Consider the following 24,354-nt stretch of genomic DNA (forward strand, 5'->3'; position numbering starts at 1 on the left):
TGAGTACAGTATTAGACCACTGGTTTGTTGCTTCCACGTCATCCTGAGCATATTTTTTGAACAGCAAATTATTACACTATAACAGGTAGTAGGTTAAACATTTTAGAATGTAAAAATTGGTCAAATATTGATAATTTCACATAGTAAATAATCTTATAATTTTCAATTTACTTGTTTTGCCCACTGGACAATACATATCTCAAAAGCATGGGCAAAATTCACTTGTCTCTCTCATTCTCAGTCCTTAGCAAAGGTTCTCATGTGAAGGAGATGCTCGGTACATGTGTCTGATGGAGAAAAAGATTTGTGGTCAGAATTCACATTGCATATTGGGTCCTAGATAGGAGGAAGAGTTACAGACAGTAGGAGAAAAAAAGTCTGCCCTGATAACTCCTATTGTATTCCCAGCACTGCCCCTCAACCCAAGACTGGGGTTTCATTTCTACCTCTTTGTCCCCTGGTACATGGGCTTCCTTCTAGCACATCTCTTACCAATCTTCATCCTAATGTGGGTTACTGCTTCATTTCTCCAACTAGACTGTGTCCTCCCTGAGGGCAGGAACCCAGATTTATTTGTTTTTGTGCCATCAAATAGCACATAATTTGCAAATGAATGAATGAATAATGGAAAGTCCTGGCAGGATTCAGAGGGGTGGCTCCATTTTGGGGATCATTCCTACCTCTGGCAGCTTTGCATATGTAGTGGAATGATGAGCCCTGGATTTGAGATTCAAGGATGTAGCTTTGCTTTTCCTACCAGTAGTAACTTGAGAAAGCTATTTAACTCCCCTGAGCTTCTGTTTCATAATGGATGAGAAAGCCCTTTGTAAATTTTAATTCATTTTGCATATTGGCCAGCACTATATTAACATTAATGGCTATTGCTGATGTCTCTTTTTGAGCTTAAGGAGTAGAGCCTGGCACATAATAGGTGATCAGTAAACATTCACCACATGAACTAGATTTGGAATTCTGAGCACTTGACTGAAATTAAGCCCACTTAGGGCTTGGTAACAGAAACCTTGGAAGGATTTGGAAGACCACAGAGTTTTCATGGAAATTGTTTCATCACAATATGCTACTTAAAAAAAAAAAGGCAACTCAATTTCCATTTTGTAGGTTAAGTGTGGGATGGAGAGGGAATTCACCTGCCTGTCCTTGCTTAAAAATAATTTCAAGTAATTAAACCATCTGCTTGGGGAGAGGGCAATGGGGACACTAGGAGAGTCTTTAATCAGGAAGGAAGACATAGTCCCTCAAAATGCCTGCAAAGACCAGGCTGAGAGGGTGAACCAAGACAGAGGTCTGTAGACACAGCATTTGTCTTTTCCCATGCCCTGAATACCAATGTCTGCAGCAGGCCCAGTGGTAAGTACGGAGTATAAACAGTGCTACATAAGCCTGCTATATCTCAGCTCTGCTGCTCAGTAGCTGAATTGCCTTGGGCAGGTTATTTTACTTCTCAGAGCCTCAGTTCCCCCACTGCCAAATGGGGATAATAGAAGTACCACCTCTTGAGCATTGCTGTGAGGATTAAATAGGCAATGTGGAATAATGTGTTTGATCAGTTGTTGGCTCAGAGTAAGTGCTCAATAAATGGTAGTGATGGTGGTGATAATGATGATAATCAAGATGTATTCTTCAGTCTCTTCAAGGCTAGTATGGACATTACATTTATGAGGTATTTATTTATTTTTAAGATTTTATTTATTTATTCTGAGAGACACACAGAGAGAGGCAGAGACATAGGCAGAGGGAGAAGCAGGCTCCCTGCAGGGAGGGACTTGATCCTAGAACCCCAGGAATCATGTCCTGAGCCGAAGGCAGATGCTCAACCACTGACCCTCCCAGGTGTTCCGCAGTTATGGGATTAAGAAGGCAGTCACCTATTCATCTGATGCATCCATCCACCCATCCATCTACTCACCCACCTATGCATTCAGTATTTGCAAAGGCCCCCTAAAGGGTCCTGGCATTATGGAGATGAGTGTGTAGTGTCAGGGGCTCAAAGCCTAACTGAGAGAGAGAGAGAGATAGCGAGAGCGAGCAGGTGGGGGCTGGGGCAGAGGGAGAGGGAGAGAGAAAATCTCAATCAGGCTCCATGGCCAGCACGGATACCGATGTGGGGCTCAATTTCACAATCCTGAGATCATGACCTGAGCCGAAATCACGAGTCAGATGCTTAACCAACTGAGCCACTCAAGTGCCCCAACTCAGCATTTTTTTGATGCCCCCCCCCCCCGGCAAAGATAAGTTTGAAGGTCCGCAGGAAGTTAAATGCCTTACCCTTACCTCACCTCTGTTATAGAACTTGTCACATTGCATTATGATTTTTGACTTGCCTTTCTACCTAACTAGAGTGTGGGTTCTTTAAGGGCAGGGCCATGTCATGTTCATGTTTGTCTTTCTCTCATCTTTATCCCCTAGAATCCCTGGCACAAAGTAGGGCCTCATGAAGTGGAGCTCGATCCTTCACACAGCCTAAGGAGTCCAGGTGGGGATCTGATAGGAAATTCTTGTCAGTCTTAAAACAAACAAACAAACAAACAAACAAAAAAACAACCTTTTTTTCTTTTAAGATTTTATTTATTTATTCATGAGAGACACACACACAGAGAGGCAGAGACATAGACAGAGGGAGAAGCAGGCCCCTCATAGGGAGCCCAAACTGGGGTCTCGCCCTGAGCCAAATCCAGATGCTCAACCGCTGAGCCACTCAGGTGTCCCTAAAAAATCTCTTCTATTTATTAAGCACCTGTCATGTGGTAGGTATGTTGTCTCATGTATTTCCCTCAACAAGGAGGATGCTTTTAGCTTCATTTTAAAGATATGGAAATTGACAGAGAAATTAACTGCACACAGCTGGAAAGTCCAGTGGATCGTAAATCCAGATTTTCATCAAACTCCCCTTCTTGCAGGAGAGCATTTACTATGATTGGAAAGAGGAGATGAAGCTAAAAGTGTAATAGTGTAAAAGGATATGGGATGTGTGTGTATGTGTGTATGTGATATACATAGTCAAATTTGAGGAAGGCAATTACACAGTAAATTTAAAATCTTACAGGAGTGAGGTACCTGGGTGGCTTAGTTGGTTAGGCAACTAAGTTAGTTAGGCTCAGGTTATGATCCTGGGGTCCTGGATCTAGCCCTGCATCAGGCTCCTTGTTCAGTGGGGAGTCTGCCTCTCCCTCTACCTCCACTTCTCCCCCTGCTTGTGTTCTCTGCTCTCTCCTCTCTCTCTCTGTCTCTCTCCGTCAAATAAATAAATAAAATCTTAAAAAAATAAAAACCTATAAGAGCAAGGCAGGGAACATAAGTGAGAGAAGTAGGCCAGGTACATACTTATATAAAAGTCTGTTCTAGGGGTACAATAGGGAAAGGTGGAGACCGCAGTGAGCTGGATAGCACAAGCGCCATATAAAGGAGGTTCTGGCTACTTGGTTCTAGGCACTTGGCAACAGTCAGAGAGAGCTCAGTTTTTCCAGCCTTTAAAATTTTCCAAGACTCATGAGAAATCTGAACTTTTATGAGATTGTCTCTGAATGTTAATAGGCAAGGTGCTGCTTTTTAAGAAAACCTACAACAGGCTTCTTTCACATTCTGAGAGGTCTGAGTTTCTGGTTGGTTATCAGCTGTTGGCTGGCTATGACACCCAATCCAGGCCTCTTCAGAAGGTTATCTGAAGGTGGTTGAGAAGGATGTTAACCAGCATGTATCAGACTAGCATTTTGAGGGAAGCATTCAGTGCTTACAGTGATTAAGGGGGGAAAAAGTCCTCTTATTACTTCTGGCCAGAAGGTCTAACTTTGAGAAGATCCATGAGGCAAACCACCATTTTCTTCCTCCCTTCCATAAGTTCTCTCTGCCCATTTTCAGGATGTCCTTGGAGTCTCCACCTCAATCTTGGGGGCATTATTCTCATCCTCCTGCTGTACCCTGGGTCATTAGACTTGAATGCAGTCACGGTGACAATGTCCCTCTACCGTGCTGGCCAGAACTCAATTCTGTTCATTTGTCAAATGACAGCACTGAAGGTGACCCTTTTCTTCTTGTCCAGACACTTGCTTTCTCTCTGTTCAGGACTCTTGCAACTGACAGCTGGATCGTTAGCAGGACTTGCCCACTGCCACAACCAAGATGATAGCTCTCTGTTGTGCTGTGGGCGCTCTGCCACAGTGCCCGGAGAGCCAGGCACAGACGTCCTTGATGTCTGAGGACATTGTTAGTTTGCTCATTTCACTTGTCTGATGCTGTTTTATTTGGAGACTGAGGTGATGGTGGATGGGGTAGGAGTAGGACTGCAGAAGCTGTGAACATGACCCTTGACCTACACTCCTGCTGTGTGCCAGTCACTGCATTGGGCACTTCACAGGTATTGCTCACTCTCTCCTACTGGAGCCCAGGGATCATTCATGCTACAACAGCTTCCACTTCTTGCAGCTTTCCTCCTAACCCACCTTCCATCTGTTTTTTTTTTTTTCCTCACGTTAGCCAGAAAGACCTTTGCAAAACTCAGATTAGGTCATGTCAGCTGCTTAAAAGCCTCCCATCTCTTCTTAGAATCAAATCCAGATTCCACATTGTAGACCAAAAGGCCCCCATAGTCCAGCCGTGTCCACCTCTTCCCCTCATCTCCTGCCACTTTGCCTCTTGCTCATCATATTCCAGCCACACAACTCTGCCTTCACTCCAGCTCATCACCCCTGAGCTTTTACTCTGGTGGGTCCCTCTGCCTGGGATGCCCTTCCCCTGTGCCTCCTGTGGCCAGCTCCTTCCCATCATTCCATTCTCAGTGCAAACATCAGCTCTTTGGAGAGCTCCATCCTGCCACCCTATCTGATGTAGTTCTTTATTGCCTTATCATGCTGCTTTCCTGATAGCATTATCAGTATCTCAAATAGTGTTGTTTACACATCTGTTTACTTGTTTACTGCTTGTCTCTGCAGTAGAGTGTATGCCTGTGCAGGCAATCTTTGTTTTTCCTCCAATGCCTTCCTAAAAGGGGTGCCACATATATGTGCTAAATGAATAAAGTTGATGTTGTCACCCCCATTGTCAGATGAGGGAACTGAGGCTCCAGAAAAGGTAAATATGAGCTCACAACCTCATGACTAGCAAAGTTGCAATGCTGGGACTCGAACCCTCAGATATGCCTAATTCCTAAGCCAAGTGTTACTTTCCTGATGCCTTCTGGCGAGGACAGGTGGTGTTCTGGAAGGGTCCTGGATGTGGAAGGTGGACATGATGTGGGGACTAGGCTCTGTGAAGGTCGAGAGTGTGGGCCTGTGATTCCTTTAAGGAATGCCTATCCCTACCCTCTTCATGGCACTGGCCTCTCCTGAGGTCTTTCTCCAATCACTGCTCCATTTTGCCACCTTCCAGGGAAGCCACTGCTTTTTGTTCAAGAGGCAGATGATGGTTCTTGTCAGCAGCTCTGTGGAGCCGAACTGTGGTGGTGAGGCCAGGAATGCTAAAAGCAGAGGGCAGTAGCCAGAACAGAATCACCAGGCCATTCTATACCTTTGACTGTGGGAGGAGAGAGAGAGAGAGAGAGAGAGAGAGAGAGAGAGAGAGAGAGAGCACATGCATGTGTCTGTGTATGTCTCCCTGTGGGGGTCTGTCTGTGCATGTCTGTTTGTGTCTATGTCTGTGTATGTCTGTGTGTGCATACGTATGTGTGTGCATGTGTGTACATACACCTCTGTATGTTGGTGTGTGTGTGTGTGTGTGTGTGTGTGTGTGACTCTGTGTGTGGGTCTGTGGAGAGTCCTTCCTGTGAAGTGATGTGGCTGATAGTTTTCACTGCACTTAGCTGAAAACGGTAAGAACGTCTTTGGTAGAAAAGCAATTGCCCCAGGTCTTCAGCTGCCAAAAATATGGCAGTGAGAGGGTAAAGAAAATAAGTTGCTGGTGAATACCAGAAGTTAAAAGGAGTTAACACTGTAGAATGTTGTCCCAATTCAGGGTCACTTGGTGTGGTTTCTACAAAGCTCTGGCTTCCTGTTTCCTCTGCTTGCATCTCAGTCCCTGTTTTCCTCCTGTCCTCAGACTGCCTTTTGGAGCTCTAGACTCACCCTCTGTCTGTTCTGCTATGTGGCACCAGTCCCCTCTTGCCTAAGAGTCATTGCAAAGCCTGTCCCCCTCGCTTCTTCCATTCTTTCCTTCCTCAGCCTTCTGGTTCCAGTTGTTTCTCTTGAGGGAGCTTTCCCTGGCTTCCCCATGGGCAAGTCCCCCCTGAAAAGCTCCCCTATCATCATGTGCCTCTCCTTGATGTTCATTTTACACATGACTATTTACATTTATTCAGGTTTGTGATCATGCTGGTCTTCCTCATGCACATGCAAACAGGGAGTAGGTCTTTTCAGGCTTGCCATGAGCCTAACACAGCCTAGTATTTGATAGTGCCAGGCACATGGATAGATGGATGGATGGATGGATGGATGGATGGATGGATGGACAGCTGGATGGCTGGAAGGATGGATGGATGGATGGATACTGGCTGGAAGGGCAGATGGATGGATGGGTGGGCACTTGATGGGATGAGCACTGGGTGTTATTCTGTATGTTGGCAAATTGAACACCAATAACAAATAAATTTATTATTAAAAAAATAAATGCAGATGCAGCTGTCTAATTGTACTTTCTGGTTTCTTGTCTCATTTTTTTTTTCTATGGGGCAAAATGAAAACATATTTCAGTTAAAAGTCCCAACTCTCAGTGTAGTTCAGCTGGTCATGACCTTTACTCAAGAGAAGACCAAGTCATTCAGCTTTCACTTGCTGGAAAAGCAAAGATCCTGGCTTATCCACACAGAGATGTTCCCTCACTTTGAATCCCACCAGGATCCAAGGTAATCACATCCTTTCCACACCCTGACCATCCCTTCTTTACATTTCCATTTCCATTACATAGTGAGGGTAGAGATGGAAGGGTTATCCCTCTTACAATAGTCAAAGTACACTGGTTTCAGAATCTAAAAGATATGGGGTCAGGGACACACCTGGTTAGCCATGTAACCTTGGGGGAAATTCCTTGTCCTCTGTAGGGCCTCAGTTTCTGTATTAAGGGCATTGTATTAGCTTAGGGCTTCCCAGATGGTAGTGATTGGCCAACCAATGTTATGATTTTTGCCATTTTCTTGTGTTCCCTGTACTTTCATTTACTTAACATTTTGTTTTAAAGTGATTTGCCAGGACGCCTGGATGGCTCAGTGGTTTAGCGCCTGCCTTTGGCCCAGGGCGTGATCCTGGGGTCCCAGGATCAAGTCCCACATCGGGGTCCCTGCATGGAGCCTGCTTCTCCCTCTGCCTATATCTCTGCCTCTCTTTCTCTGTGTCTCTCATGAATAAATAAATAAATTCTTTTTTTAAAAAAGTGATTTGCCCTTTTTCTCCTCTGAATTTATACCTTATATAATACTGCTGTCCAATATAAATGCAATGTGAGCCACATATACAATTTCAATATTTCTAGCAGCCACATTAACGAAATAAGAATAAACAAGTGAAATTAATTTTAAGAATATATTTTATTTAACTGTATTCATCTAAAATGTAATCAATATAAATTATTAGTGAAATGTTTAATTTTTTTCATATTAAATGTCCAAAGTCTGGCATGTATTTTACATTCGGGGCACATTTCTCTTTGGATGCTAAATTTTTCAGTGGAAATCTTTGATCTCTGTTTAGATGTCATAAAATACACAGTTGAAAAGACTAGATTTATATACCCAAGTTGTTCCAAGTATACAGTTATTTTTCAATAACTGAATTGAGTATCAAGGCTTAATTGTAAATTAATTGAAGTGCAATCAGATAAAAAAATCAGTTCCTGAGTTGTGCTCATATCAAGTGCTCAATAGACACATGAAGCTGGGGGGTCTCTATATTGGACAGCATGGACATATAGCAACCCTGAATAACAAACCCACCCATCTCTGTTGTAAGCAGAAGATATTCTTAAACATAAATACAATGACAATACAAGGGCAACAGGGGCAGCCTGGGCGGCTCAGCAGTTTAGTGCCGCCTTCAGCCTGGGGCGTGATCCTGGAGACCTGGGATCAAGTCCCATGTCGGGCTCCCTGCATGGAGCCTGCTTCTCCCTCTGCCTGTGTCTCTGCCTCTCTCTCTCACTCTCTGTGTCTCTCATGAATACATAAATAAAATCTTAAAAAAATACAAGGGCAACATTAAATTTTAGTTAGGTACCAAGCCCTAGGCCTGCTCTGTCTGTTAAAAAGGCAGATTTAGTACACATGAAAAGGTGTTAAAGACACTAGTACCAAGATGAGACTTTCTGTTTGACAGAATCAGAAGGCCTGAGAAAACTGAAAAGGGATTTAATGATGATACAGCCTTGTACCACCTAAAATAATCCCACATAAAACAACAATAACAACAAGTCCCTTCCCCAAATCTAGATGATTACTCTGAGCTCTAAGATTCCACAGCCTGTTTTTCCTTTACTCCTATCACTTTGATTCCTCGGGAGACCACTAGCAGTGTGATTTGTAATGAAAGGAACCAAGTAAGGGTTGGGAAAGTGAGTTCTGGTTTTGACTCTGCCATTCCTAGCATTGCAACTTTGGGTCAAGTCTCAAGTTTTCCTCCTGTTATAAAATGATGGTGCTTGCACACATCATAAAACAGCAGCCACAGAGTGGCAGACACTGGGGCCCCTGCTGGCCATGCATTGCTTCATTTTCTCCATACCATACACCCTGTGAAAACGGTACTGTTATACCCATTCTGCAGAGAGGAATACTGAGGCCCAGAGAGGTTCAAGCAACTTGTCAGAACCCCACCTATAGGAAGTCATGAGCCTGGGATTTGGATCCAGGTCAGTGGGGACCATGAGCCCACATCCTAATACACCATGCCGTCAGTTTTAAGGGGTCTTCCATTTACAAAAATATGGTGGATCTGTGTTCCAGGACATTGTCAACATGCAATTTGTGGTTACTACTTGGAGTTCTGTCTTTCAGTTATGCCAAATCCCTGGTTTCTTGAATTGGCATGCTTTTTAAAAAATTTAGCCACGTATTTATTTGGGTCTCCATCTCCTTTATTTCTTGCTCTTCCCCCCTCACATCTTGTTTTTATTCTCTACCCACTGTGACCCCCTTGGCATTTCTTGGTGCTTCTTGAAGCTTTACCCACTCTGAAGTTTGTGAATTGGCAGCCTGGTGGGCTGTTTCAAGCCTGCAGATATGTTTGGTTTGGCACATGCAGTGCTGGCTCACAGAGTGTTTTTTTAAAATTTTTGAATTAGTTGCCAACACTGAAACATTGGGATATTTCACATAAAAATCTGGATTCCTAGATTTTTGGGAAGAATTTGGTAATACTAGAGTGGCTGGAGAGCTGAGTGATGGTGGCACTTTGTAACTTCCCCTTTCTAACCTCCCTATTGTCTGTCACTCCCATCCCTCATGACCTAGCCCAAGTGTCAACTGTCAGCTGCCATTGTGTTTGGGCTGCCATTTTCTTATAATAAGGGGACAGCAGTACCAAGTATCACTGTCAATTTCTAGCTATGTGACTGTGGGTATCTCAACATTCTCATCTGAAAAATGGGCATGATAACTACATGTGCCTCAAAGGGTAATTGGAAGAATTAAATGAGTTAGTGCTTTTAAAATGCTTTGAAGAATCCCTAGCACATAGAAATTACAACATATGTGTTAGCAGTTGTTCAGAGGAAAGTGCAGTGGTTTTGGTACATATGATATCTCTATCACTGAGGGGAAAATTAGACCAAAAGAGCCATGTACTTTCAAAAAACAGCAGCGAAGCAAGATTCTTTAGGTAATTGAAACATCTCTTAAAACAGGGCCGCTGTGTGCATTTATACTATTTGACTGCCCCTAGCAGGTATTTGAATTCCAGACGCCTGTGCTCTTCTGCCCCCAGCATTTCATGGTACCCTCTGCACGGCTGGCATCTCTTATCAGCGTTGCCCTCATAGTTCAGATCACATGGAGGTTCAGTGGCAGGGTCTGTGTTCACTTCCCCACTTCTGTTCATGAGCTTGGCTGTAGGGCGCTTGCTGGGTGTTTGTCAGACCTTTTATCAACTTCAGTTGAAGAAGGTTTCATGTTCTGGACTAACAGTATTTCTGGAAGTTTCACTAAACCACAGACAACTCTCTGAGAGGTACAAAAATTCCTTAGGCTTATGTTAGAATAGATCACTTAATCCTTTGGATAATTCTTTCCTAGTTTTCCAGGGTAAAAAGTTTCATTCCTGGTGGGTGCACTTTGAGTGGAATTGTGCATTTTTGGAAAAGACCCATATATAAAGTAATGTGCGGCTTAGGGAGATTTACAAGGCACGTTGACCTGTCAGGCAATAAAAACAATGCGACCTACTATTTATTGAACTCCCACAATGTTTGAGGGATTGTGAGAAGCCTTTGCATATTTTATTTTGGATTACCACCACAACAATGCAGAGTACAGAAGGTTAATAACATTTACCGAATCTTACTCCATATGAGAGCAAACGTGCCAGGAATGGTGCTAAGCATTTTTACAATTTCATTTGATCCTCACAACTATACTATGTGATAGGTATTATTATGATCCCATCTCACTGATGAGGCTGAGACGCAGAGAGGGTGAGAAATTTGCCCAAGGTCACAGACGAGTGGGTAGGGGAGCTAGGATTCAAACCTAGGCAGCTTGACATTAGAGACCTTTTGCTTAAAACTGCTGGCCTTGGTTGACTACTTTCTTACAAATGAAAACTGAGGCTCAGAGAGGTGGAGTATCATATCTGAGATCACACCGCAAACTCGGGTAAGATACAGGATCCAAATCCATGTCCATTCAATTCCAATGCAATGCATTTTATACTCAACCTCAAAAGCAGAAATGACACATGGGATCACTATAAGAATCATGCAGAGGCAAGGACAACAAAGCTACTGGTCTGGACCCCAGCCCAAGGCCCAGCCCAGCCAGCCTCCCCCATAGCTACTTCATTGGTCTGTGCTTATGTCCCAACTAAGGGCCGTGTCTCCAACTGAGTTATATAAGCAGAGCCCAGCTCTCCCAGGTCTTAGACAGACCCACCCGGCAAATTACTGCCAGAGCTAAGCCTGGAATCCAGGACTCTTCATGCAGTGCTCTTTCTCTCTGTTTTAAAAGGGATCCTAAGGCCAAATGTGCATAAAGAGGGGCCATACAAGTTACAGAGGACAGTTAAGTACAGCATGTAGGGACTTTCACATTAGAGTGCCCATGTACTTTTGAAAGGAGCAGCCATTAAATAAATTATGGTACAAACACACAATGGAATACTATGCAGTTTCATAAAAGAATGAAAAGTCTTCAATATACCATTACGGTTGATTAATATATTAAGGGAAAAAGAGCAAGACAGAGGACAATGTGTACAATGTGCTCATTTTGAGGAGAGTAAAAAGAAAGAAGAGTCGAAATCCTCTATTCATACTTGGCTTGTGTATATACTAAAATACTCTGAAAGAACAAATAAGGAACCAAGATACTGATGAGCTAGTTACCTGTGTGGTGGTGATGATGTGGATTTGAGAATTGGCGAGCAGGGGAAAGGAATGGTAGGGAGATTTTGCAATGTGTGCCTTTTTATATTTTTAGGTTTTTGAATAATATGAATGTCATTACCTATTTAATGTGCATGCGCGTGCACACACACACACACACACACACGCACCACACAAAAGCAACTGCATAGGAAAGCAGCCTTATTCCTCAGCCACAGCCAGTCTTCTCGGAATATAAGCCAAATGTTAGTTCTTCTATTTTTTCAAGGGAACATAGAAATCTATTATTTTTAAATCTAAATTTTAGTTTCAAATTGTTCATTGCTAATATATAGAGATACAATAGGGTATTGTATTAATAATGTGTCCTGCAAACATGCTGAACTCACTTATTAGTTCTTAGGAGGGTTCTTTTTTTTTTTTTTTTTTTTGTGGAGTCTTTGTGATTTTCTCTGAAGGCAATTATATCATCTGTGAATAGAAACAGTTTAATTTCTTCTTTCCAGTATACCTTTTATTTCTTTTTCTTGCCTGGCTAGGAACTTCCAGTAAGCTGTTGAATCAAAGTAGCAAGAGCAGATATTCTTGCCTTTCTCCAGATCTTAGAGGGAAAATATTCCATCTTTCACCATTTAATGTGCTATCAGCTACACGTTACTGATTGATGCCCTTTATCAGGTTAAAGAAGTTCTCTCTCTATTCCTAGTTTGGTAATTTTTTATCACGAATGGATGTTGAATTTTGTCAAATACTTTTTTTTTTGCATCTATTGAAAAGATCATATGGATTTCCTTTTTTGGTTTTTTTTTAATATGGTGGATCACACTGAACAATTTTCAAATGTTGAACTAGCCTTGCATTCCTGGAATAAATCCAACTTTGTCTTGGTTTATTATTATTCTTATATATTCCTGAGTTAGATTTGGTCATATTTTGTTGAGGATTGTGTGTGTGTGTGTGTGTGTGTGTGTGTGTTCATGGGGAATATTAATCACTTAATCTTGGCCAAAAGGCTGAGAAGCAATATGGGGAAAATTAATCAGTAGTTTTCTTGAAATGTCTGGTTTGGTATTAGGGTAAAGCTGGTGTCATAAAACAAGTTGAAATATTTTTCTAATTTTTATTTATTTAAAGATTTTATTCATTTATTCATGAGAGACAGAGAGAGGCAGAGACCTAGGCAGAGGAAGAAGCAGGCTTCCTGCAGGGAGCCCAATGTGGGACTTGATCCCAGGATCCCAGGATCATGCCCTGAGTTGAAGGCAGATGCTCAACCACTGAGCCACCCAGGGGTCTCTTTTCCTAATTTTTATTAAAAAAAAATTACTTGTAGAGTGCTTACTATGTGGTAGGCAGTGTGTTAAATGAATAGCCCACTGAATCCTCACAGCAGCGCTGTGAGGTATGTGCCATTATTGCCATCATCCCATTCTACAGATGGGGAAACTGAGGCACAGAATAGTTAAAGCCACTTGCCTAAAGTCACGTAGCTTATAAGTAGCAACTCCAGGACTCAGACTCCCGAGATCTATCGCCAGACCTTATACTCTTAACCTGTTTACTAGATTTTCTTGAAAGAGGTTTACCGGTGAATGAGAACACATCTGGAGGGCTCAGTCCAGCTGACAGGTCACCATCTTCCTATCCCTGGTTAACAACAATTGTGACTCCTCTGTAACACAGCACTGACTATCTGCCAGGTGACAAGATTTATCACCTCCATCCTGCACCGATCCTCACAGGCAGTATTACCTGTGCTTTCTCCTCCTTACTGGCTCCCCTACTGGCAGTTGCAGAAATGCTCCTATCTGCTGGGCGGCGTGTGGTTTCAGGCTATCATCTTCCTTACTTTGTCTCCTTTAACATCCCTGGTGCCTTTTAGAAGGTAAAATTTTAAAAATATCTTTCAAATCTCAGTTTAATTTCACTCTGCTTCTTCCTTATCAGCCAGGCTCACCCGTCCTCCCTGCCGTTCTCTTCCCCCAGGCATTAGGCTCATCTCTTCCTCCTGCACTGCCTTCTGCTTTGCACTGTTTTGTCCCAGTTGGCCCCATCAGTGTCCCCAACTCTACCTTGTTAGCTTGGCTGGCTTATTGTATGCATTTCTGAAAAGTTAGAAACATCTTGCTTACTTAAAAGGAGGAGAAAAGAGAAAGAGTTTTAGGGACAGCTGGGACACCAATTTTTTTCCACTGAGTACACAGCACAAAGAACCGAAGTTAGTTAAAAGAACTTTCTGGCAATAATTAAGGCGCTGTGGTGCAATCGAAAGTGTTTATGTGCTGGCTTGACTGTGTGACTATAGACAAGATGCTCTACTTCTCTGAATCTCAGTTTGCCCATCTGTAAAATGGGTTCAGGGACATGTACAGGTCATAGGGATGTGGTGGGGATTAAGTGCAATAATCTAAGCATTTAACATAGAAAAAGTTCTAGTGTGGAGAAGGCACTAATACATGCTTTCCTCAGTCCAGGCACTGTGCTAGGCCATTTTATATAGACAGTCTTATTTAATATACACTATTCCTATACCCCCCTTTTTATAGATGGGGAAAATTGTGGTACAGAAAGATTAAGAATTCTTAAGTGGCAGAGCTCTCTCCACTTCACATTAGGACCCCCTGGGACCCACTCCAGACCAGTTAAGTTAGACTGTCTGGGGCCATTCCTAGAAGTTGGGTATTGGACCACATGACTTTTCCTAAGCTCTTCTTTTCAGTCTAGAGACTGAAGGTAGTAAGAAACATCTGTGCTTTATCCTAGTTACTGGCTCCCCTATTGTCAAACACTCAGCCACTCCCTATCCACCCCTTGGTTCCCACCCATGTTTTCAACCACCCCTGTGAGAATTTGGAAATGGAGTGAGTCCACTGCCAGGAAAAGTGATTCAATTAAAATCTCAGTTTTCAACAATATTACCAAGCCCTGTGGTCTATTACTTCACACCCAGCATAGCTGTGCATCCCGGTCAGTAGCAGGGTAATGAGGGTTTGCTAATTGCTGGTGGCTGGGGGTGGGGAGGGGAATACTGTAGTGAGCTCAGCAGGAGGAGTAAGGAAGGCGCTGAGCTAAGTGCTTTTCTTGTGGCTCCCAGACCCTTCTCTGGCTCGCATGCCAAGTAGTACCCCTTCACTCCTTACAACCAAATCAGCTTTGCGAAGACCACAACTACAGCACCACAGCAGCAATCAGTGTGTGTCAGGCACTGAGCTGAGTGCTTAACTTGCACCATCATCTCCATAAATATTTTTATTTCTCACCATCATTCCAGGAGGTAGCTGCTGTCCTAACGCCTATTTTACAGATGTGGAAACTGAGGCACAGAGACATAGAAGGTCCACATGTTAACACTCAGCTCTGCTTCATTCTACAAGCCGCATCCTTATTTACAAGGACATACTTCCCTGCCCTGATGGTTGTAAGAGAATGACTTAAGGATTTTACCTTTGAACCACCTGGCAAGCCATTAACAAAACCATTATCCACCCATGGTCTTCCTGCAAGCCTGGCCTCTTCAGTCATCCTTTTCCAGAATCCTTGGTCCTTCTGCATCTACCACAAGCTCTACTTGTGAGCTCCTTGAACGCAGGGCCTGTACCTTAGGGGTCCCTGTGTCCTTTTGGCACCTCTTTAGCACTGGGCACACAGTAGGTGGTCACAACCGTTAGTTGAGCATAAGAACCCATCAAAGCCTTCCCAGTTCTCATCCCGATCCCTCCCTCTTATAAGTCTCCAAATTCCGGGCTCAGCCTTGATGAGCCTGTGCCTACCACTGCCCGGCACACAATAGGTACCAATGCTATAGGTCAAGAAGGCCCTAGCTGGCATCGGAGTTATGCTGTGGGGATGTGAGGTACCTCGTCTTCCACCTTGAGGTGTTTGAAGGTCTGAGCTTTGCTGTGTTCTGCTCATCCTCATGTTCCTGCTCTGGACCCTTAGAACCTCCTCGTGTCTTTAGGTCTCTGGCCCTTAAAGGGTTTTCAGCAGAAAAGCCTGAGAGGTTAGCTACTTTAGTGGGCAGAGGAAGTGGGGGGTGAAGGTGGAGGGGGTCAGGCTAATTCTGATGTGAGAGCTGAAAAGAAAAGGGTGCCAGTCACTTCTCTGGTTCAGCAAGTGTCACCAATAACCAACCTCAAAAACTCACTCACCATAAGAGAGCTTTGGGAGAGGCTCAGGAGGGCTGTTAGGGGGAGGTAGTGGGCTGGACTGGAATCAATTCCTGCTCAAGGTAATTACAGGACACGTGCTGCTGCCCCAGCAGGGTGAATCAGAGGCTGAGCGTCTCTCCCAGGGCAGCCAGAACGATTAGTTAGTAATAACCTCATCACTCGCTGGGGGAGAGGTTCGGTGATTGTAAACTTATGCTTTCTGTGCCTGCCAAAATTCGGGAGGGGGGATTTATTTAAACAACCTTATCAGGGGGCCTGACCACCAAGTTGAATGTGTCGAAGAGGAAATCTCAGCAAACCTCTCAGAAATCCAGCTCCCAGGTTCCCAGGATCCTAGGATGCGGAATGACAGGGTAGATGATGCTGTGATTCTAGGCTGTATGTTGGATTTTTTTTTTCTTTCTGCTTCCTTTTGTCCCTCTCTCATCTGCCTGCAAGTGATCTTTAGGAATCTTTCTGCCACCCAGACTGTCTCGGGGATGATTCGGAAGAAGGGTTTATCTCCAGCTAGAACCCCAGGAAGCCCCTCCTCCTCTCCCCCAAACAGCAAGCACCCCCCCCCCCCCCAGCAGCTCAGCTCTCTTCAGGAATTCAACACAAGTCTCAGCCACACTTTAGAGAGGACGTTAAGATGTGGGACCAGCTAGACATCCGCATCAGTCACAGGCTGCCCAGGGTGGATGCACAGGGAAGCCAAGCCAGGGGGCAAGGCATGTCCTCAAGGAGACTGTGACCCCTGAAGTGGCGGCCTCAAGTGTGTCTCTAGACACTTGGCCTGGCCAGGCCTGGTCCCAGAACCACGCTGACTCTTTTTAGCCTGCTTAGAGACCCATTCCTCGCTTAGAGGGTCACAGGGGCTCATCCCTTGCTCCATCCCACAGGCACCAGAGAAAGAGTGCTGGGCATCAGATCCTCTAGCTTCACCTCGAATCAGGCGGGGGACACACGGTGGGGCAGAGGGTCGGAGGTTTCCTCCCGCTGGGGTGGACGTTGGGGAGGGGGGCGACAGGAGAAGTGAAGCTCCCACTAAGCCATCTGTCGGGACGTGCAGTCAAGTCACACACACAGCCCCCCACTGGACCCCCTCAGGGACGCGGAACCCTTCGGATGCGCATGCAAATACTCCAATCCACATGCACACTCACAGCCACCCATACTCACACCATGCCCATCAGCTGCCACGCACGCTCGTCTCTCTCTCACACACACACAGGGACAGACGACAGTCTCCTCCAGGCCACAACAACTTCCTTTCCACCCTCCAGGTCTCTAAATGTCCGCAGTTGCCCTCAAGCCTTAAACTTTTTCCGAGGGGGCGCCAGGGATCGCAGGGCGAGGATAACCAGGCCCGGGGGTCTGGGCAGGGCTGTTCCGCGCTCGGGGCTCCCGCACGCTCCTCACCTGGTAAACCGAGGCACAGCAGGAGGCTGTAGTAGACCACGGGCACGAAGCCCAAGCCGCAGACCGAGCCGGGGGACCAGGACAGCGAGCTGTTGGCGGCGAGGTGGGCGTGCGTGTGCTCCATGAGCTCGCCCCTCGCTGCCCGCGTCTCCGCGCCCGGCCTGCCCGCCCCGCTCTGGACGCCGGCTCGGCGGCGGCGGCGGCGGCGGCGGCGGAGCAGCAGCTGGAGCAGCGGCGCCTTCTCCCCGCAGGACTTGCCTCCACCCTCGGCCGGGCTCCGGGCTCCGGGTCCGGGCTCCGGGCTCCGGCTCCGCTCTGCGCGCTCCGCACCTGCCCGCCGGGAGTCCTCGCGCGGCCCTGGCGCGGGGCGCGGGGGCGCGGGGACTCGGGAGGGGCTCCCAGCGCCGGCGGGTGCGCCTCCCACCTCGGACCCGCTCGGCTCCCGCCTCGGAGACCCGGAGCTGGGACGCTGCTTCCCGCAGCCAATCAGCTGCAGCCTGGACGCGGCGGAGGCTGGGGCGGAGGGGTGGGGGGGCGGCTGGACGGGAGGAGGGGTCCCAGCTTGCTTCTCCCAGCTCGGGTTTCCGAGGAGGAGTGGCACTCGGGAACCCCCGAGGGAGACCGGGTGGGAACCCGCCACCCCTTCCCCACCCGCGGCGGGAGGGGTGTGGTGTGGGTGGGACCTGCTTCTCCCGCAGCGGCTCTACTCCTCCAGCGTGTCCTCACTTTGCCTTTCTTGACTCTGCCCCCAGCCTCTTCTGGTCCCCCTGGCTGGCCAGTGCTGCGAGTCCCTCCCCGTCCCTCTCCGCGTGGAGGGCTCTCCACGTAGGGCATGGGGGGGGGGGCTGGGGGAGCGGGGAGCAGGGATGCTCAGGGGTTGTGGGTTCTCCGGGGCCAGAGCATCTGCACTTGGAAGGGAGGGTGCGCGCGTCTCAGGCAGTGTGTTGACTCTGGGCAAGACCAGAGGTGGCCTGTCCCTGAGTGCAGCGCCTTCGAGGGGGTTGCGGGCTGGCTAAGAGATGCCCCCTACACGGGTACCTTCTGTCAGGAATCAGGATGTTGCAACCATTCACACGCACACACACACTGCTACACGCTTACACAAAAACACACAATACCCAGTCATGTGGGCACACTCACACACTCACACGGCACGAGGAGGCCCTTTCTCATCCCTCACCCAGACACGTGAAAACACAGGAGTACCCTTATCAATATGCACAAAGACCACACTCACATCACATCCCAGACACTCACAATGACATCCCGGATGTCACGTGGGCATCATCTGGGGGTGGTCTAGTGTTTGAAAGTTGTATGAAGTACAGGAGAGGTAGCAGGTGGCACTAGGCAATCTTGGAGAGTTGGGGTGAATGAATGAGCACCCCCTTTTTTCCCCTCAGTGTAGGAGGGTGGACAGTTCCTGGTGCAGCTCTTCTAGAGGCCACAACAGATTTGGGGAAGGAGAAAAATCTGGGGCTCAAGACAGCATGTGTGAGAATTAGATTCATTTCCAGGGGTGGGCTGTAGCTGCTGCCAGTCAATGCAAGAGCATGTGATGAGCTCAGAGGAGCTGAAGACCCATTTCTGTTCTGCCTCCCCCCACCCCTCCACATCCGTTTCTGGGGAGAAGAAACTGGCTGGGCTTTCCCCAGTCTCTTGCTGGTCTCCCAAGGTGGAAGAGATCCCTGCTTTTTCACTCCCAGCAAGGGGCATGTGTCCATTCCCCATCATTATTGTAGCTCCGCACCACAAGCATTGGGGGTGGGGGCAACTCCAAAGCAGCCAGGGCCAGGCACTCTGCATAAGGGATCTGCTGGGTCTGGCTGGGTCTCTGGTGAACAGGGAAGCTTGTGGCCCCCTAAACGGACAGATTATTACAAAAAGTCATGTGGACCCAGGGAGCACAGGCCTGATATCCCAAGCCAAGGGATAGCCCAATATTGAAATTTTGTTGTGAACTCTCTCATTTAAATGTGACTACCCTAAAGAAAAACAAAACAAAAACTACACTGTGTTGATAAATAAAGCAGTATCATTGCAGAAGTTCAGTAAATAATGGTTCAAAACCCTATAGATTAGATGTGTCTGCAGGCCACAGAACTTAGATGAGAAGCTGGGGCTAAGAGGGGGGAGTGTATATGGTTTGACAAAGTTCCCAATCTATTCAGGGATCTCTCAACATTGTGAATCAAGGATAATGCCTCAGGGCTTTTGCACTGGCTGTTCCCTCTGTCTGGAGTGCTCTTTTTTTCCAGAAAGCTGTATTAACCTGCCTCTTCACCTTCGAGTCTTTCCCAAACAATCCTATTTAAAATTGAAATCTCCATGCCTATCCTCCAAAATACTCACTTCCTCTGCCCCTCCCCTGCTTAACTTTTCTCCATGGTACTCAGCACCATGGTCATACCATATAGAGTCTGTTTAATTAGTTTGTTTCTTATGTTTCCCCTCTTAGAAAGGCAGGGCCTTTTGTCTGTTCTGTTCACAGTTGCATCACCAGCTTCTGCACTGTGGCTATATGTTGCAGACTCTCAATAAACATTGAAAGAATGAAAGGCCCCAGCACCCATTGACAGAGCATGCAGGGCATAGGGAGAGGAGTTTATTTTTGCTTCTTTTTGCAGGCCAGAGTGTCAGAATGTGGGATGCTGTGAGGGTTGGGGGGCATAGTCTCAGGTTTAGCATGTAATTATCATGTCTGACTAGCCACTCTAAAATTATTTGTGGGTTTGCATTCTGGGGAGCTAATTAGAAACTCTTTATAAAACTAGAAACTTGGCTGGGCAGAACAGGGCCACATAGGGAATCTTGATGAACTGTATTTTTTTCTGAGCCTCTAAGTCCCCATCTGTAAAATGGGGGTGAAAGAAACCAGGTATGCATTGTTCTGGAGATACTGAAAGGGAAGCGTGTACATAGTGAGATGGAAACAGTGCAGACTGTCAAGTGGATTTGGATAGGGTCCTCTGCTAGCTCCATGGAGAACCTTGGCAGCCAAGGTTCGAGGTCAAGGTCAAAGTTTCCTGGGAAATGGATGTGTTAGATGAGAAGAACTTTGAGGTCCTAAGTCAGGCTTTTTAGTCCTGGGGAAGGGGCAGGTTGATTCAACAACAAAGTCTGTTTAGTTTTGCTCAAGGGCTGAGCCACTTGACTGGCTCTGTACGATGAGCATCAACTGTGGTTAGCTACATTTATTCACTTATTCATTCTTTCAACAGACTTTTATTTTTATTTATTTATTTATTTTTAAAGATTTTATTTTTTATTTATTCATAAGAGACACACACACGGAGAGAGGCAGAGACACAGGCAGAGGGAGAAACAGACCCCATACAGAAGCCCGACATGGGACTCAATCCCAGGACTCCAGGATCACACCCTGGGCGGAAGGCAGGCGCTAAACTGCTGAGCCACCCAGGGATCCCTCTCAACAGACTTTAGTAAACATTTAATGTGTGTTGATCAGAACTTGCTGTATCATTGCAGGGCCTAATGCAAAAATGGAAACATGGGCCCCTTGTTCAAAAATCAAGAATTACAGGGCAGCAACAGCAGAGCGTTAAACCAAACTTGGAGCCCTTTTAGGTATGGGGTCCTGTGTGCCTCCACAGGTCACATACCAATGAAGCTGGCCCTACTTAAGATACAGAGGTGGGAAATAAGAGTTAACATTTACTGGGGGTTTATGATAAGACAACTGTGTCTTAATTCATTATATCCTCACAGTAACACTAGAGGGAAGGTACAATTATTAGCCCAATTTTACAGGTGAGGAAACCAAGGCACAGAGAAGCTTAGTAAATTGCTCAAGGTCACCCGGCTGAGATTAGGTCCAAGGCAGTCTGGCTCCAGAGCCTGTGCTGGAATCACTTCCACTGAGTGGAAGGACAGGCATACAACAGGAAACTGTCACACTGTAATGCACACTGTACTGCAGGCTCTAGGTGACTCGAGGGCAGGGACTTCATCTGTCTTTTCCACTGCTTACCCAGGGCCAAGGACATACCTAGTGCCAGGTGGGTGAACAGAAATAAATCTTAAATGAATAAATGAATTGTATAATAGAAATATATGAAGAATGTTAAGGGAAGGGAAATTCAGATGCCTATAAGCCTGGACAAGTAATAAACATGAGTGAGTTAAAATTATTTATTGTATATCTTTACTTCCATAAAGAAATATGCTATCTCCCATTTTCCTAGAGACACTTGGCCCTCTTCGTCTAGCTTCCATTTCTCTACCCTTTGATGGAGGCAGTGGTCTAAAGGAATAATTCTTTTCTCTAGGAAAAATGACAGTACAAACATAAATTGTAACTAATGCAACTTAGAGTTGAAAATGCAAAAGGGAGTGGTGGAGACTGTAACAAACTGGAAGTGTTTTCTAGCCACTGCACTGAGCTCTGCATATATAGTTTTTTAAAGAAATTGACATGGTCTCTGATTTTCTGAATCTTAAGTGCAAGACATAGGCACAAATCAATCCATCTGATACACACACACACAATTCTAAACTGGGATGAGTGCTGTCAAGAAAAAGTCAAAGGAATGAGAGAATCTGAGTGGGATCTTATGTGGTCTGGCAATCAGGGAAGGCTTCTCTGAGGAAGAGATATTTGAATATGAGATGAGAAGAGAAGGATGAGTAAGGGTTAATTAGGTAAAGGGATGTGGGGCTGAGGGTGAGGGGAGCATCCCAGGTCAGAGGAAAGAGCAAATGCAAAGACCCTGGGGTTGGATAGAGAAGGATTCTTTGAAGAACTAGGAGACCAGGGAGGCTGTGGTGCAGTGAGTGAGGGTGATGGCGGTACATGGAGCTGGATGTGGCTGGAGAATGGGAAGAGCCTTGTAGGCTGTGTCAAGGAGTTTGATCTTTATCCCTGGTTTTAAGCAGGGGAATGCCATGATTAGATTGGCATTTTAAAACATTTGCTTTGTCAAGGAGGTGGAGGATTGATGGAAGAGAAGCAAGAATGGTGGTGGGAAGACAAGTTATGAGGCTGTCAAGTTGGACATGTGAGAAATGATGGTGGCTTGGACTAGAGTGGTATTGATGATTGAGTGGACTGCATCCCAGAAGCTAGGAGAGTGAATGCATGATGGGAGGGAGGAGAAAGAAGGAGAGGGAAAGAGCGACACAGACAGATACACAGAGACAGGAAAAGAAAAAGAGAGACAGAGATATGGAGAGAGTCACAGAGAGGATGGATGAATAGTCAGATTGATAGAGAGACAGACACACACAGGGATTGTGACTGAGGTTGGTTTGGATGGGAAGGTTCGTTAAATGGGCTTGGAGCTCCTTAGGACCACTCTGATGATCCACTCCGTGCCCCTGCTTCCCATAAAAGTGTAACTTGTCCTCTGGTTTCTCCTCACACTACAAGGCTTCTCTCTCTCTCTCTCTCTCTCTCTCTCTCTCTTTTTCTTAAAGATTTTATTTATTCATGAAAGACACACACAGAGAGGCAGAGATATAGGCAGAGGGAGAAGCAGACTCCCTGAGGGAAGCCCAATGCAGGACTTGATACCAGGACCCCAGCATCATAACCTGAGCTGAAGACAGACACTCAACCACTAAGCCACCAGGTGCCCCTACAAGGTCCCTCTTAAGGGTCACCTCCTCCTCCAAGCTTTACCAAGGCCCCTCTAATTCCCTGACACTGACACCCATCTTCACAGTCACTTACCAAATTGTGTCCCCTACTCAAGCATTAATTGTCACCTGTACTTCCTGGATTTAGATCACCTCCTGGGGATGGTAAGTTTCCCTCCTCTTTGAGTCTTCAGTTCAGAACTTAAGTGCAGTGTATGTAGTGTACCTGTTAACAGTCGAGGCCTTGAACCCAGACTTGGGTGTGAATCCATAGTAACTATATTCACCAGGACTCTTTTTATTGAAATTTGACAGCAAAGGGCTCAAACAATTTAGTTTTTAAAAAGGAATATGTTAACCTTATAACTGAAAAATACAGAAGTTTGTTGGACTTTAGGCCTGGCTGGATCCAGGAGCAAAAATTATTTGCTGCTTTCTACCTATGGGCTCACTTTGCTTTGGATTAGCTGCATTCTTAAGCAGCTTCTTAAAATATAAAAAAGATGGACACCAGCATCCCTGTATTTATCCTATTGGATTAGTAACCTGAGTTGAGAGGGGATTTCAGCATGAGTCCTGGAAAAGGCTTTCAATGCACCAACTGGACCCATGTGCTCATCTCAACTCACCATTTGAATTGGATTTCTGTAGCCAACCAGAACTGCATAGATCAGTCAGGTGGGGCTCATGGTCCCAGTCATAGGGTCAGTTCTTCCCAAACCACATGGACTATGAGAGGAAGTGGGCCATTTATTCAAAGGAAATGTGATATCCTGTAACAGGAGGAATGAGAATAGATGCAGGGCAGGCAAAGCCAACACATGTCTGCAAGCTGAGTTCAGCCTGTGGGATGCCAGTTTGCTAATCCTCTGTTAGACACAGGTCATATATTTTATTTCATTTTCAGTTATCCAGTTAAAAGATAGACTTTATTTTTTAAAAAAAAGAAAGAAAAAATAGACTTTATTTTTTAGAGCATTTTTAGGTTCAGAGCAAAATTGAGTAGAAGGTATAGAGATTTCTCATATAACCTCTGCTCCCACACATGTATAGACCCCCCTCATCATCACTATCACCCAGCAGAGTGGTACTGTTGTCATAATGGATGAACCTGTACTGATGGATCATTATCACCCAGTCCCTAGTTTACATGAGGGTTCACTCTTGGTGTTGTACATTCTGTGGGTTTGGACAAATGCGTAAGAACATGTATCCACCCTTACAGGAACATAAAGAGTATTTTCACTGCCCTAAAAATCCTCTGTGCCTCATCCATTCATCCCTCCCTCTCCTTAAACCCTATGTTCTATTTTTTTATGTCAAAAATATCTTTTATACGCACCATAAAAAAATACTGAACTCTTACTTGTGACATGTGTGCTGAAGCTCTGGGGTGAAGTGTACTATTGCATGCCACTAACTGTGAAGTGTATCAAAAATCAAATGGATTGATGGGTAGATAGAAGAATGAATAGTTATATGTTAACCCAAAGAGATGTTAATAGTAGAATCTAGGTCATGGGTAAATGAGTAAAATTTTTTTAAGTTTTCAATGTATCCTTGAAAATTCTCACAGTAAAATATAGGAAAAATTATCTTGTGTACTGTGTCTTGGGCACGTAGGTTATTACAAGCTGTTGTCAAAACCAACCCC

At 45.5% G+C, this 24,354-nt stretch overlaps 1 protein-coding gene across 1 annotated transcript in view; it reads right to left on the bottom strand.

Moving 5' to 3' along the window:
- The window catches only part of GPR139 (G protein-coupled receptor 139), a 39,192-nt gene extending 21,966 nt beyond the window's left edge, over positions 1-17,226 (bottom strand). Inside the window, exon 1 of the mRNA XM_055339497.1 lies at positions 17,103-17,226. Within this exon, the coding sequence (XP_055195472.1) occupies positions 17,103-17,226 (124 nt within the window). The remainder of the gene's footprint in view (positions 1-17,102) is intronic.
- Positions 17,227-24,354: the final 7,128 nt, after the last annotated feature.

The sequence above is a fragment of the Nyctereutes procyonoides genome, unplaced genomic scaffold, assembly GCF_905146905.1.
Source record: "Nyctereutes procyonoides isolate TBG_1078 unplaced genomic scaffold, NYPRO_anot_genome, whole genome shotgun sequence".
Classification (NCBI taxonomy): domain Eukaryota; kingdom Metazoa; phylum Chordata; class Mammalia; order Carnivora; family Canidae; genus Nyctereutes; species Nyctereutes procyonoides.